The 14,401-nt window shown below is 54.0% G+C and overlaps 1 protein-coding gene and 1 long non-coding RNA gene across 4 annotated transcripts in view; one reads left to right on the top strand and one right to left on the bottom strand.

Annotated features, from left to right (window-relative positions):
• The window catches only part of LOC128800593 (uncharacterized), a 33,250-nt gene that overhangs the window by 11,769 nt on the left and 7,080 nt on the right, over window positions 1–14,401 (top strand). For both annotated transcript variants that reach the window (XR_008435014.1, XR_008435013.1), the window contains exon 4: window positions 8,051–8,175. This is a non-coding gene — a long non-coding RNA (uncharacterized LOC128800593). The remainder of the gene's footprint in view (window positions 1–8,050; window positions 8,176–14,401) is intronic.
• On the bottom strand, window positions 1,610–14,061 carry ACER1 (alkaline ceramidase 1). Of its 2 annotated transcripts, none has more exons than XM_053965903.1 (7): window positions 13,735–14,061; window positions 11,710–11,811; window positions 5,441–5,555; window positions 4,904–5,042; window positions 3,777–3,914; window positions 2,935–3,072; window positions 1,610–2,264 (listed from the first exon to the last, which is right to left on the bottom strand). In XM_053965903.1, the coding sequence occupies exons 2-7, from the start codon at window positions 11,800–11,802 to the stop codon at window positions 2,096–2,098; spliced, it is 792 nt and encodes a 263-aa protein (XP_053821878.1). In that variant the 5' UTR covers window positions 11,803–11,811; window positions 13,735–14,061; the 3' UTR covers window positions 1,610–2,095. The 2 variants fall into 2 exon arrangements, with proteins under 2 accessions (XP_053821878.1, XP_053821879.1); XM_053965904.1 differs by lacking the exon at window positions 13,735–14,061 and adding an exon at window positions 11,931–12,195.

Genomic DNA, 14,401 nt, shown 5'->3' with positions numbered 1-14,401 from the left:
AGAGCGGCTGGGAGGGTCAGCGAAAGGGAGACGGGGTGATGAGGGGAGAGGTGGGAGTGGTGGCACGCAGGGGAGACGAAGCAAAGAGACGGGATGGGCACCAGGATGGGCAAAGAGGGGCATGCACAGGCTGGAGATGCGAGTTCCCAGTGCCCTGCACCTTGTGCAGGTGTCTGAGGGGTGACCGTGCTGGAGGAGAGGTGTCTGACCCCAGTGCTGGGAATGGAGAGAACAGAGGGACCAGGCCTGGGAGTCCAGTCCGTGGCAAGGCATTCCTCTCCCAGGAAGAAATACTGTTCGGGGTTCATGAGCCAAATTTGCCATCTAGTGGCCCTGGGGACCATTGCAGAGGGAGCCACAAGGCAGCCGCGGCCATGGGAGAAGGCACGGCCTGTCACCTTCTTCTCAGAGATAAAATCCAGAGTGATTCTGCTGTTGCTTTACTCGCAGGGGCCCAAAAATGGTCCCTGGAGTGACATTACCTTGGTATGGCTGTGTTGCAGGGAGCCAGCCTCAGTCACCTGCCAGCCTTGGTGCTCCCCAGTGACAGTCTCTGCAGGCTGGGCCAGGGCCCAGACCCACCACAAGGCTCAGCTTGCCACTGTGAGCAGCAAGGTTTAGGGAACAGGAGCGTGTCCCCATGGCTGTGAGAGCAGCAGCAGGGACAACCAGGAAAGCACAGCAGTGCCTTTCTCTAAGGCTCTACATCTCTTTGTTCCTGCAAAGGTAATAACATTTTTATCTAATGTCGTAGAATCAAAGACTCCCAGAATATCCTGAGCTGGAAGGGACCCTCAGGGATCATCAGTGCAGCCCCTGTCCTGCACAGCCACCCCACCAAGCCCACCCTGAGCATCCCTGAGAGCGCTGGCCAAACGCTCCTGGAGCTCTGGCAGCCTCGGGGCCGGGACCATTCCCTGGGGAGCCTGGGCAGTGCCAGCAGCCTCGGGGGGAAGAACCTTTCCCTGAGCTCCATGCCAAGCCCTGGCACAGCTCCAGCCCTTCCTGGGCTCCTGTCCCTGGCCCAGAGCAGAGCTCAGCCCCTGCCCCTCTGCCTCCCCTCAGGAGGAGCTGCAGCCCCCGAGGAGCCTCCCCTCAGTCTCCTGTGCTGCAGCTGAACGAGCCAAGTGCCCTCAGCCCCTCCTCAGCCCCTTGCCCAGCTCCGTGTCCCTCCTTGGGACACTCTCCAACAGCTTTGGGTCCTTCTGACCTTGTGGTGCCCAAAGTGCCCCCAGCACTGGAGGTGAGGCTGCCCCAGTGCAGAGCAGAGTGGGACAATCCCCTCCTTCAGCCAGCTTTGATCATCCTGGCTCCTTGCCTCATCCTGCCTCCAGACAGCCCTTCCAGAAAGCAGAGGAGTCTCCAATTACCTTTGTGGCCTTTGGAGGCTCAGAGCTGGGTAGGAACATGGGCCACTGGGGTTTGAGGGAGAGCCTGGGGCAGGGCACCCCAGGACCTGGGCCAGCAGAGCCTCTTTTGGGCTCTCACCCAGGACTTCTCTTTATGAACAGTTCTCCCTGGGTCAGAGAGAGCTTTGGCTGCTCTGTCTATGGGAGTGACTGGCAGATAAGAGGATGTGGTGCAGTCAGAGGAAAAAAAAACGCTTCAGTATAAGTCAGTGTCCACAGCTTTAATGCACAGCTCTCCTGAGTAAGACCACATACATCAATAAATAGAGTTAATAATAATAATAATAATAGTAATAATAATAATAATAATAATAATTAGAGCAGCCCCAACAAACCCATCTGTCACCAGATTGGCTTCAGTGTTCTCCACTGTGCCCTTGTCAGCAAGGGGTGCTGGTGCTTGAGTAACACAGAGGACACAGAAACAGCATCGTGTCCCTCCCCACCTCATGGGGATCTGCTGGAGGAAATCTCCAGCTCCCTGAACACCAGTCTGGGCAGAGCCTTCCGAGGCACCTCTGAGCTCCCACCTTGCTTCATGTCCAGCATCAGGAGACCTCAGCTGCTCCCTACCCCTTCCACTACCACACCGCCCCTGCCTGAGGGACAGGAGGAACACAGCCGAGATGTTCCCTGTGTGAGCATCACACACCCCCTGCCCCAGGGAGGCCTGAGGTCACCCAGCTCTAGCACTGCTTGTGGGGCTCCTCCAGAGTGACGTAGGGCACCACAACAGGCCACGAGTCGCTGGGCCAGTATTCCAGCTTTGGCTTGAACGAGGGCATCTCGTAGCTGACGTCGAAGTAGATGACCAGTGGGCAGCAGTACAGCAGGGACATGGCTATCAGCACATGCCTGCCAAGGAAACCAAAAATGTGTGTTGGACAGAGGGTCATGGCATGGTCACCCTGAGGCTGCCGCCCCCAAAGGTCCCACGAGGGCTGCAGGGAGTGAGTGTCCTGCATGGTTTGTGCCTACAGGGAAATCCTGGCAGAGCTCTCTGAGCTGGGCTGGGGACAATTCCTGGTGCAGCAGGGCTGGGGTGACATAGGGGACGCATTCCAACCATTCCCCATTTCCTGGCTGCATTGTCTGTCCCAGCTATCCCAGTGCTTTGTGGGGATGGATCTGAGTGTGCAGCACTTGCAGCCCCACCTGGGCAGGCACTGAAATGTCAGGTCCAAACAAAGCCCTGCCTTTCAGTTTGGCTGCTAAAAGAACCCCTAGGACACTGAACTTCACACAACACCCCAGGAGCAGCCACAGCCCTTTGGGAGCCCACCTGGAGGGACATCTGGAACCATTTCACTTGCAAAACCATGCTTGGCTGGTGTGGAGGAGGAGAGGGACATTAAACAGTGGTTAGGGCTGAATCCTTGGGCTGAGTGAGGAGAAGCACCAATAGTGACAGGAAAGGGGGAGAGGGTGGGGAAATAATGCAGCTGAGTGTCTCATCTTGGCTGTTTCTCTGCTGTGGACCTTTCAGCCCAGGAAATGTTTGGGCTGGGGTTCCTGGAGCCCTTACCAGAAGCTGTGGAAGTAGGGGAAGTTGATGGCCTGCCAGAGCCAGCAGAGCCAGCGGTCACTGATCCAGCTGGTGATGGCCAGTGCCCACCACATCACCATGACCGCGGCCATCCGGTGAACCCGCTTGTCGTTGCACCTGGAAGACACAGCGAGGGACAGGGAGCAGAGTGATCATTTTGGGAGGAAAGGGAGTTTTAAAGAGGGCTGGTTCCTGCCTGCACATGCAGTGCAAACCCCAGCAAGCTCCTTCTGGAGAATATTCCTCAGAATCCACAGGAACTGGAGAAGTGTGGCTCTGGGGAGAGGATTTCTGATGTTCTGGATGTTCTGGGTGTGAGGATGATGCTGGGAGATGCCAAAACACTCCTGTCTTTCTCTCCAGACCCTGGTGCATTCTCCCAGCCCCACACTAGTTCCCAAATGCCCCACAAAGGGACAGGAGCTGCAGAGATGGCAGCCAAGAGGGAGAATCATGGACTCATAGAACCGTAAAGGTTGGAAAAGACCCCCAAGATCATCATGTCCAACTGTTAACCAAGAACCACCACCATGTTCAGCACAAAACCCTGTTCTCAAATGCCACATCCACAGGGTTTTTGAAAACTTCCAGGGATGATGACTCCACCATCTGTCCCATGGGTTGTCCCTATTCTGCATGGCCACCTGGGCCAGGTGCCCTTCTTGTACCCCACTACCCACAGCCCTCCCTGGGTCTCTGCCTGGTCCCTCCCAAGTACACGTGGCTGGTGAAGACTTGGGCTCAATTCACTGTTGAGGACAGAGTCACTGCCCAACAGGAGCACAGCTGGGCTTGCAGGTAACCCCTGAGCCCCTCCTTACTTCTTGAGCTCCTTCCAGGTCAGGTACAGCAGGTGGAAGGCGATGCAGTTGAGCGCGTAGGCATTGAGGGTGGGCTTGACAAAAGACATCAAGGTGCTGATCACGGTGGTGATACCAGTCAGCCAGAAGAAATGTCTCCTGAGGGGAATTGGGAGAGAGTGTCAGTGTCCCCAGGGCTCACAGGAGGGGAGGGTAAAGATGGGAAAGGTCCTGAGAGGGGCAAAGCTTCTCCATCATCTCCAATCTGTTTGCATGTGGCTGACCCTCGTGTCTGTGGGGTCCTGGCAGGAAGGGTGAGGTAGCAGCCCCCCGTGGGTCCGTGACAGACCCGGAGCACAGCCCAGGAGGCGGTTCCTGCACTTTCCTGGTGGTGCCAGGAATGAGGCACAGGCAGGGAGCTCTGCACGGGAAGGGCTGCCGGGCAGGACTGTGCAAACACCGGTTTGGGCTCCCTGAGCAACAATAGGGCTCAGTGGGGCCTTTCACATGCAAATCCCTTCCCAAGTCCCTTGCTCTCCCCCAGCTGTGTCTCCTCGGTGAACTCCTGGTGACCTCCTGTTCCGCAGGGGCAGAGCAGACTTGGAGCAGGTCTTTGCAAGGAACTGGGCTGGCTCAGAGGGCTCCAGCTGGGAGGGGACATCCTCTGATAAAGCCCTGCTGGGTTCCCCTTTCTGCTGGTCCATGCCCTCCCAGTGGCCCCATCCTTTCTGCTGGGCTCCTCCAGCCCAGCCAGCCCTCCTTGAAATGAGGGGTGTAACCATCTTGTCCTATGGGAAACCCCCTCAGCCTTGAGGGAAAGCTCTCTGTGGATGATAGAGGATGCTGGAACAGATTGACAGCGTGAGTAATTGAATGTTAATGTTCAGGAACATTTCATTTCCTAATTAATTTTTAAATTCTCTATGCAAAGTTTCCTCTGCAGCGACACAAATACAAACAGCTCCAGCTGAAAGGAGGGTTTTGACTTTTCCTCTGTCAGCACCATAAGAAGGAGGGCCTGATCCTAAAGCCCTTCAGTGACCTCAGTCCCCTTGCAGGGCAACTGGGGGATCTGTGGGTCACTACACCTCAGTGTCAGTGTCCCATCCCTCCCCTCAGAGCCTGCACCGTGTCCCTCTGGCTCATACCTGGTCTTGATGCACTTGGGGAAGTAAGCCTGTGGGTACCAGAAGGAATAAGCCACAGCCAGTGTCCAGAGGATGGAGAGCTCATCCAAGAGCTGTCCCACGTAGCTCAGGGTCATGTGGAAGTACATGGAGAAGACACCTGCAAGGAGCAAGGGCACCTTGAGATGACAAAGCCCCATCCTCCCACAAACCCTGAGAGGTCCCTGGGGGCTGTTCCTGAAGATCCACCATTCCTCAAGATCCACCATTCCTCAAGATCCACCATTCCTCAAGATCCACCATTCCTGAAGAGTAGGGTGTGGATTTTGGTGCTCAAGGGGGCTGGACTGTGTTGGTCCAGTCACACCATGGGGATTACAGGGCTGGAAGCTGCATGTCCACAGCTGGCAGGAACCATGGGCTGCAGGCTTCAAACAGACCTGGCTGCTTGGTTGCCCACCCGAGTTTTCCCTGTGCTTTGGCCACTGACACCCTCCAAAGGTCTCATGCTGGGTAGTCTGGCAACCTGTCTGGTCTTCCCACAATGCTGGCACCCACCTACGAGGAGGAGCAGCCCTGAGATAAAGTAGAGGGGCACAGCCTTCTTCTGGCAGTACTGCCGGTTCAGGTACAGCAGCGCAGGAGACAGCACAAAGAAGCTCACATTGCTGATCTGAAAAACAAGAGGCACACTCAGCTCCTGGGCAAGCCCCCTCCCACCACGTGCCTCAGTATCTCCGTGTGTCAGGAGGATCCTGATCTCCAGCAGGAAGCAGGGGTTGTTCTTGGCACAGGGAGAGGGCAGAGGTGTTTCTCCAGCCAGGCTGGAACTGGAAGGGCAGCTCTTGCTGTGGCATCCAGCATTGGCTGCAGACACCTCTGCCCTCCCTCAGTGCCAGCAAGCCCAGGGTGAGCTGCTGTGTCCTGTTTGGGTGATGCTGGTTTATCTTCAGCTGCCTTCTGTCTCCAAGCAACTCCTCTGTTTGCAGCCATCTCCCTCTCATGTCAACCCAGACCCTCCAGGAGCTGTCTGGATGGATCCTGACCCTTCCAGCCAGCAGTGGTTCCCCTGTGAGGGGTTGGAAGGGTGTGAGGAGCTTGGCCAGCACAGCAAGCCACGGTCAGCAAAACATCCTGACCTGGGAGTGGGTGTGGTGCAGAGCAGCAGGATGAGCAGGACATCAGTAGGTGGGAACAGGCAGGACTGAGGTGACATCCTGTGGTGTCAGGTGTGAAGCCACCTGGCCTGGGGAGGGGAGGTGTTCTGGACACTGGTAATTACATGAGGTCATAAACCTCCTCTAAACACACCTGGCAAATGAACACAGAGGAATTATTCTGCTCTGATTTCCAACTCTGCAAAATTCCTTCTTTCCTCCTGTCCGAGGAGGAGGGGATAGTGCTGGGGAGGAGGGGATGAGAGGATGATGCTGGGGAGGAGGGGGTGGTGCTGGGGAAGAGGGGATGGTGCTGGGGAGGAGGGGATGAGGGGATGATGCTGGGGAAGAGGGGATGGTGCTGGGGAGGAGGGGATGATGCTGGGGCTCAGCCTCTTCCTGGACTGGCTGAAGGTGCCAGTGCTTTGGAGAGAGGAGATGCTGTTGGGCAAAATGTGGGAGCTGGGGAGGAGCAGTGAGTGCCCAAAGCCTGGACCTGTCTGCTGGGCCAGGCCTACTCCACCCTGCAGCACAGGGGAGGGAAATCTGAACGAATTTAATTACCCCCTGTAGGTTCCTACCTTGCCTTTTTCACCTGGCTTGGCAAGCTCAGGGAAGGGGTATCCCTGGGAAGCATGGCCTCCCCAGTGAAAATGGTTCTTGCTTATGAAAGGTTGGGATTGTGGTGCTGCATTTACCTGCCAGACAGCTCTTTGGGGCTCTGGAGCCATCTGCTGAAGTGCCATTTGGCAAAGCACCAGGGTGAATTTATCTCAGCCTGACAATCCTTTCCTTTCATCTTCCATCCTTTCAGCTCCATGCTGACCTAGACCCCACCCCTGGAATTTGGCATCCACAGCTGAAGTCTCCCCCCCCTCAGCAGCACCAGGTAAACTGCAAAATCAGTGCTGGGATCCCCTGGGATCCCAGTTTATGGTAACAGGGCTGCAAATCACTGGGATGTTGTCATTTCTCTGGAACACACCCTCTCCTATTCCAGAGGGAAACACAATTCATGCCTAATGTGAGGTCTCTATTCCCTTAAACTCCGGAGATTCATCTTGATTTTCACTAAGGCTTCCATGAGACAAGTTGATGCTCCCATTAGCAGCACTTCTCGGGCCGAATGTATTTGTTTTCCATAGGTGCTTAGAGCCAAATCCAGGCCAATTCCCATTCCAGCCATGAAAAGAGAAGTGCTGCTCCCACTTGCACCCTCGAGGTCAAATTGTTCAGAAACGACTGAGAAATCAAACCATGTGTTCGTGCTTCAAACATTTCTTTTCTCTTGAAATTATTAAGGAGGCTTTTGGAAGACAAGCAGGGATAGCAAGGAGAGGGAAAACGCTTGGGGAAAAGGCAGGAGAGTGCAAGTGCCAGCACGAACGTCAGTCAGTGAGGAAACGCGGGAGAGGAGAGCCCTGGATCCCTGAGCACCGGGCATTGCAACAGCGCCATTAATTACATGATAGCTGTGTTATCACTTCATTAATTCGGGACGAGATGTGCAAGATCAGATAGCAGAGGGGAGGGAAAACCAGGGGAACCGTGCCAATAGGTCAGGAAGATAAACGGGATTCCTTGCAGAGCAGCCAAGCTGGGAGTTTAGGGGACAGCTCCCACCCCCCTGGGGGACACAAGGTTTTCATCACTCTGATTTCTAAATGCTGACTTTCTGTCTTCCCTCTAGGATGTGGCAAGCTCCATCTCAGATGTAGTTAGGAGGGTTTCGCTCCCAGGACACCGATTAGAAGTTTTTCTGGAGTTTCTGCTCAGGCTGGGACCCCCTAGCACAGCTTCTATTTCAACCTCTCTGGTCACACTGGCCAGGAGGCACCAGCTCCCTCTGCCCAGGATGTTGGGGAGATAAGGGAGTGGTTTTGGAGCCAAGGTGTGATAGGACATGTGAGAGTCCCCCTGCCTGAGCTCCCAGCGTGTCCCACTCCCCAGTAAATGTGAGTTACTGCTCCAGGTGCCTCAGCTGAGCCCAACTATTTGCTTCTTTTCCTAGGAGAGAAGCGAGGCTGGGATCAGCAACACAGCTCCTATCCTGGTGCATTAATAGGATCATTGGGAAGAGCCCAACTTCTGCAACTCCAGCCTGAGACAGAGGGACAGAACCTTCACCTGTGACAGGTGAGATCAGCCTCTGATATGGATTGAGGCAGGAGGTGCTGGTTTAAGCACAGCAGCAGTGCAATGGCAGCAGAGGCTGCTCCTCACTCCAGCCAGGCACTTTCTGCAGTGGAGGGAGATTCCTGCAGGACTCGTGGCAGGGAGTTCGTTCTCACTCACAGTGAAGCAGCTTTAGCTGACAGAGGAGCCCACGGGGCCAGAGACAGAAGTGAACTCCTCTGAGGCTCTCCAGACCCGTGCAGCAAGTTCCTAAAGCCAGGCCTGTGTTGCAGGGGAGAGGCTGCAGGTGCTGACATCACAATGCTGATGCTTTGGGGCAGGAAGCAGCAGTTTGGGGAGTGCTTGCAGCATCCTGAGCACAACTTTCTGGGCAGACAAGAGAGCCATGGGATTAATGAGAATGTGAGAGGGCTAGGACACCCCACACTGCCACTGAGATCTGGTAGATCTGCACCCTTTATTTCACTACTCAGTGGAGCATCCAGGAGCTCTGGGTGTGAGCAGCATCAGAGCTGCTGCAAAGAGACACTGCTGAGGATGTGGGTGTCATTACCAGCATCTTGGATCAGTCATTTCAGCAAAGAAATGGGGGTAGAAAGACAAGTCCCTGACTGATGACCCTCCTGGAGCACAATTCTACTCTCCCCCGAGCAACCAGAAGACAATAAATTTCTGGGTCACTGAGTCACTATAAATAGAGCTTTGTTGCTGAACTGCATCCAGCCATGAGCCACCATGTATTATTAGGTACTTAAAGGTACTGTTTACATTCTTTTCTCATACCCCTGGTGCCTATTTCCAATAAAAAGCATCCAAGCCAAGCAGGCCTGAGAGAGTGTGGCTGGCACAGAGCAATCCCCAGCAGCACATTCGCTGCTGCTGGCACAGAACAGCCCTGGGCAGGGCTGGGAAGAAGACACTGAAGAGGATGCTCTTTGAGGAATCCCTGCTGATTTATTGATCCAGGAGGCTTGGGTAGAAGCTGGCTGGGTTCCCAGCTACCCTAAACCTCCAGAAAATTGACACTGAGGTAAATATTGGTATAATTAATTCAGGGCAGTAACGCTTGCTGCAGAGAGGCAGCAACGTGAATGTAGGGAACAAATGAATGGGGAGAAGAAGAGAAGATGCAGGCTGTTAGGATCACACCTGGGGTAGTGCCCTGAGCCCCAGCTGGATCTGCAGGATGCAGCCAGGATCCTGGGGGACATCCCAGAGCAGGAATGGGGGTCCCTGTGCTGCTGCAGGGGTGAGACATGGGCAGTGCCAGCCAAGCATGGGACCCAGGCAGTGCCAAACGGGCTGTGCAGGCTGAGGAAGGGACCCAGGCAGGGCCAGCCAGGCTGTGCTGCTGAGGAAGGGATGATGCCCATGTCAGTGATGTTCCTGCTCACTTTTGGTGACAAGGTCTGGCCTTGAGGCTGTTGTCAGATGCTCAGATAATGGCAGATTTTAGGAGGGTTTGCTCTTCTGCCACCCCTTGTGTGGACAGGAGGCCACAGCCAGCCTAAGGCAGGCAGCTGACATGGCAGGGTTAGATTCCTGCTGCTCAGGAATCACATCCTAAGACAGAATTGTTTCCCTCCCTTCCTACACAGGCACTCTGCTGGTCTCCTGAGGCTGGCAAAAAAGACATCAGTGCAGGGACCATAAGGAGCTCTTTCTCTGCTGAGGAAGAGGTGCCCAGTGTCATACAGAGGAGAACAAGGGCAAGTCCAACCAGCGGAAAAAAAATCCTGCAGAGTTTGCTTGTCCATATCCCTCTGTCCCTCCGTATCACACTCCTTTTTATCTGCATTGAGACATGCATTGGAGAGGTTTTCCTCACTGTGCCTGAGTCCCACACAGTGAGAATTCCTCCCAACAAGCCCAGTGGTGTGGAATGCAAGCCTGGGAGATGGCTGTGGCTAGCAGGGGCCCTCCCTCCAGCACTGGGCATCTGGGTGAGCTTTCCAGGAGTAGCCACAGAATTTAGAAACCTGTGCCACAAAATGACCCAGGCAGCTGAGAGTTAATGTTTTATGGGAATTACAGGGCCTACAAGAATTAGTCATGCATCTGGCCATGCCAGCTGGTGTCCAGCAGAGGAGTCAGACACTGAAGTGCTTTTGAAGAGCTCCTGAGATAGTTGTTGGTGTGATAAAGATTCTGAGCCACTTTGTAAGTTTGTGTCAATGGTGTCTCAGCTCCAAAGATGTGTTTAAAAAATGCTGCCTTTTGTATCAAACTAGGACATGAGGCAAATTTACCTCCTGGAAGGAAGGAATTCACACCAAAACCAAAACCTTTACTTTCAGGCTTCGTGCTCTTGGTGGAAGTCAGCCCCTCTCCAGTGTTAGCAGCCACTCTCTCAAACCCAGAGGCTTTGGGCACTTCCAACTGCATTTAGAATGGGTTGGGTTGGAAGGGACCTTAAAGATCATCTCCTTCCACCCCTTGCCATGTGCAGGGGTATGTTCCACTCAGGCAGGTTGCTCCAAGCCCCGAAATCTGAGATGCTGATGTGAGTATTGAGTGATTTCTGTATCTCCCTGCTCGTTATGCCCTGCTCTGCACCTCTGAGCCCCAGCAGCAGCAGCAGTAAACAGCAAACAGCAAAAAACACCCAGCTGGGTGCCACAGGGAAGCAGGATTTGGTCTGGACTGGCAGATCTTTCTTTGTTGAGTGCCTCAAAGAGCAGTAACTACACACAGCCCCCTCCTCTGAGACCCTGGCTGGGCGATTGGAGCCTGCAGGACTCGGACTGGGGAATTATCGTTATTACAGGTAATTTATTAAAAACAGGAAATGCTTTAAAAAAAGAGGAAGAGCCATTTCCATGAGAACAAGATCTTCTAGTGTTAGACAGTAATTGCCAAAAGTTGTAAACAAGGCCTGTGGAAGGCTGTAAATCTACATGCCTCACACCCCTGGGAGCCTTTAATTGCTCTGAGGGAGCAGGACATGCTCGGAGAGGCTGCTTATCTCCCAGCCCTCTGTAGGCAGATATGGATGCTCCAGCCAAGGCACTGGCACTGGATGCAGCCTGGGTGATAAAGGATCACAGGAGGTGAAACTGGCTCATGCTCCAGCTTCCCTCTGCACTGAGTTCCGTGTTCCCAACCTGCCTGACACGGTTCATGGAAGTGCTGCCTCTCATTTTGCCACTCCTGTAGGTTCAGCTGGAATATATGAGCCCTGTGTGGGACTTACCCCGGTTGGCAGCAGAGCTGCAGGACTGGTATAACAGGATCTCACAGATCTGGGCTGTGAAGGAGCTCTGCCAGAGTTTTCTCACTGGGAATCAACCCCCCCCCCCCCCACCAGAAGTGCCCCTGTCCCCAACACATTTTGGGGAGCGATCGTTGCAAGCAACAAAAGTCCCGTGATTTACCTGAAGCTCAGAAAATGCTCCCCACACCAGCACCCTCCAGCACCAGGAAGTTCAAAGGAGCGAGGAGGAGGAAAGAAAACAGGGATGTCCCATCCTGTCTGGATCCCAAAAGCAGCTCCCAGGTGCCTGGAGCCAGCCCCAGCCTCCCTCAGCCACTCACGGTGTTGTAGTACTCGGCAATCACTGCCGAGCGCTCGAAGTTGTTCTCACACCAATCCACCTCAGCACTCTGGTAGGAAAATATGCTTGGCATGGTCAGCACCTTGGGAAAAAGGAGAGGAGCAGGTCAGTGGTGGGCACAGGGGAGGAGAAGGCTGCACACCCAAAGGGGACCCTGCTCCTCACACGTGTGGCACCAGCCAGCCCAGCACAGCGCCTTACCCGGCTACCAAGGGCTCATCCTCTTCCCAACACACATCCTACTGCTCAATAATTCCTCTCTCCTCTTGATGCAGGAGTTGCAAATTGCCCCAGGAAATGCTCTTGGACTCTGAGGATGGTCACCAATCCATGGCATTAGCATCTCTTGTCAGGTGCCGTTGCTGCCACACGACGCTTCCCCATTTCAGCCCAGTCCAGGTCACCTCATCTTCTCCCTTCTCCTCACTTTCTTTATGACTCAGACCTTCCTGCCAGGAAGACTTCCCTGTGCTCTGTGAGTTACCTCTGGGAGTGGACAGCCCTGCAGAGGTTGGTGCTCATTGGCTCTGTTCTCCACTGTCGTTCCTCAGCATCTTCCCGAGGGCTGGAACTCGGCTCCTGGGTGCTCAGGCCTGGAGCACCAGCACAGACCCTGGGCATTACTGGAGTCCTGGGGCACTGGGAGCACTGGGAGGTGCCTCTTTCCTCTGAATTGGGTTTCACTTGGGGTGCACTCCCAGGCAATCTCCACCCTGGTTTACCAGTGAAAGGGATCAGAGTTTGACACCTCCAGTGGGTTCTCCACTGCCAGACCCAACCTCTGGTAGCACTGCAGCTACAAACAAAAACAAAGTCTAACCTTCTGCCTGTTTTTTTCCCCCCATGTTAAAGACTTTCCTGTCCTTATTGTTTCTCAGCACTCTTTCATTAATTTGAAAAAGCAGTTCTGATCTTATTTTGATCAGAAGTTTCCTGTTTGCTATTTTTTTTCACATCCTTGTGACTTTAGAGCTGTTTTTGAAGACAGGTGCCAACCTTAGAGGCATCTGGAAGCATCACCAAACCCATGGTAGCTGGATTTTTGGTACAAAACAGAGACAGAAATTCCCTGGAGCTGAGCAGTTCAGTCCCTGGATGTGGTGTGGGACTAATCCAGCCAGCCTTGCTGCTTCAGCCCTGCAGAGTGAGCAGGTCTGGGGTGACACCTGGCAGGTGACACTGCCTCAGTGGCATCTCTGAGCTCCCGAGACACTGGTGGCAAACGGCATTTCTTTGCAAACCTTTTCAGCTCTAATGCAGGGAAGGGAAGTTTGTCTCAAACCCACTCATAAGTTGATGTTCTTGAGGAGAAACTCCCCATTTGCAGTGGGGTGAGCTGAGCCACCGCCGTGTCCTGGGTGTGCAGCAGGGTGAGGCTCCCACAGCTTCCTCTGCCTCCCTTCCCGAGCAGTTCAAAGGGAGAAAACACAGGAGTGTAACACAAACGAGCTCTTCTGCAGCTCCTGCTCCGACCAGCCAGACCGACTCGAGGGTGAGCTCCGCTGCTAATGATGGCCTCTCCTTAATGCAGGCTGGCTGCTTCCCAGAGCAGCTGAGATCACAGCCACAGGAGGGAAATAGGTGGCAGGCAGAAGGGTTTGACTCTTCATGCTCCTGGGTTTCCATGTGCTCCTTCATAGCACGGGGACTCTCTCCTCATCCCTCATCGCTTCTGCAGCGATGCAAGGTGAAAAACAATTGGAGCCAGGATGGCAAATCCCATCTCATGGCTAAAGAGATGTCAGTGGAGAGATGGTGAAGGGATGGAGAGGCAGAAGAAGAAGAAGAAGAGGAAGAAGAAGGAGAAGAAGAAGAAGAAGAAGAAGAAGAAGAAGAAGAAGAAGAAGAAGAAGAAGAAGAAGAAGAAGAAGAAGAAGAAGAAGAAGAAGAAGAAGAAGAAGAAGAAGAACAACAAGAACAAGAACAAGAACAAGAAGCAGAAAAATGGAAGCAGTGATGGAGTGCCCAGCACTGGCTGCTGGTGTCTCCTCCCAGGCTGGCTTACCTGTGATCCCTGGATGGACCAGCACTGCTTCGACACGTTCTGGGAGCTCCAAGGTTTTCAGCAAAGCTGGAGCAGCAACCTGCCCTGCTGCTCTAGCTCCAAAGGAATGCCCACGGTGTGAGCTCACTGCCAGCAGCCGCCAGAAAATCCCCTCTCTCTGTCCCTAGGGAAAGAGCTGGGATGGGACAGGAGTCATGTGCACCCTCCAGGCAAAGCTGGGTCCCCACAGGAAACATATTGGCTGGAGGGGTTTATATCCGTGCCCCCAGATGGGCAGGGGCAAGGAGGCAGGGCAGGGAAGCGTGAGCTGGAAGGGTTGGAAGAGCGGGGTGGAAATGCAGCCTGAAATCATCCGAGTGCCTCCGGGCAGGTTCCCTGCGCAGGCGCACGCACCTGGTCCTGGCCCTGCTTTTCCCAGGGGAGGGAACATCCACACAAACTCCCCTGCACAAGGAGAAAACCCAGTGCAAGGATTTTCACCAAAAAGTGTGGAGCAAGGTGATGCTGCCTCTTTCAGGATTTAAATTCAAGCTGCTTGTCAACTTTTTCCCCAAATGCTGTTTTATTATTATCAAAAAGAATTTTGTTATCAGATCTCACTTCTTCTAGCCGTTTGTTTTTTTTTTTTTTTGTTATTTAGTTTAAGAACTATGAACAGGACACCTTT

Source organism: Vidua chalybeata, chromosome 27 (genome assembly GCF_026979565.1).
Source record: "Vidua chalybeata isolate OUT-0048 chromosome 27, bVidCha1 merged haplotype, whole genome shotgun sequence".
In the NCBI taxonomy this organism is placed as follows: domain Eukaryota; kingdom Metazoa; phylum Chordata; class Aves; order Passeriformes; family Viduidae; genus Vidua; species Vidua chalybeata.
The sequence above is the reverse complement of the archived record's forward strand: the minus strand, read 5'-3'. Positions and strand labels throughout refer to the sequence as shown.

What these genes read in the sequence shown, in the direction of transcription:
- ACER1 (XM_053965903.1), bottom strand. Translation starts at nt 11,802, where the DNA reads ATGCCAAGCATATTTTCCTACCAGAGTGCTGAGGTGGATTGGTGTGAG. An exon ending in TTGCCGAGTACTACAACACC is followed by an intron (nt 5,556 to 11,709) that starts GTGAGTGGCTGA and finishes CTTGTTTTTCAG; the next exon opens with ATCAGCAATGTGAGCTTCTT. An exon ending in CCCTACTTCCACAGCTTCTG is followed by an intron (nt 2,265 to 2,934) that starts GTAAGGGCTCCA and finishes TTTCCTTGGCAG; the next exon opens with GCATGTGCTGATAGCCATGT.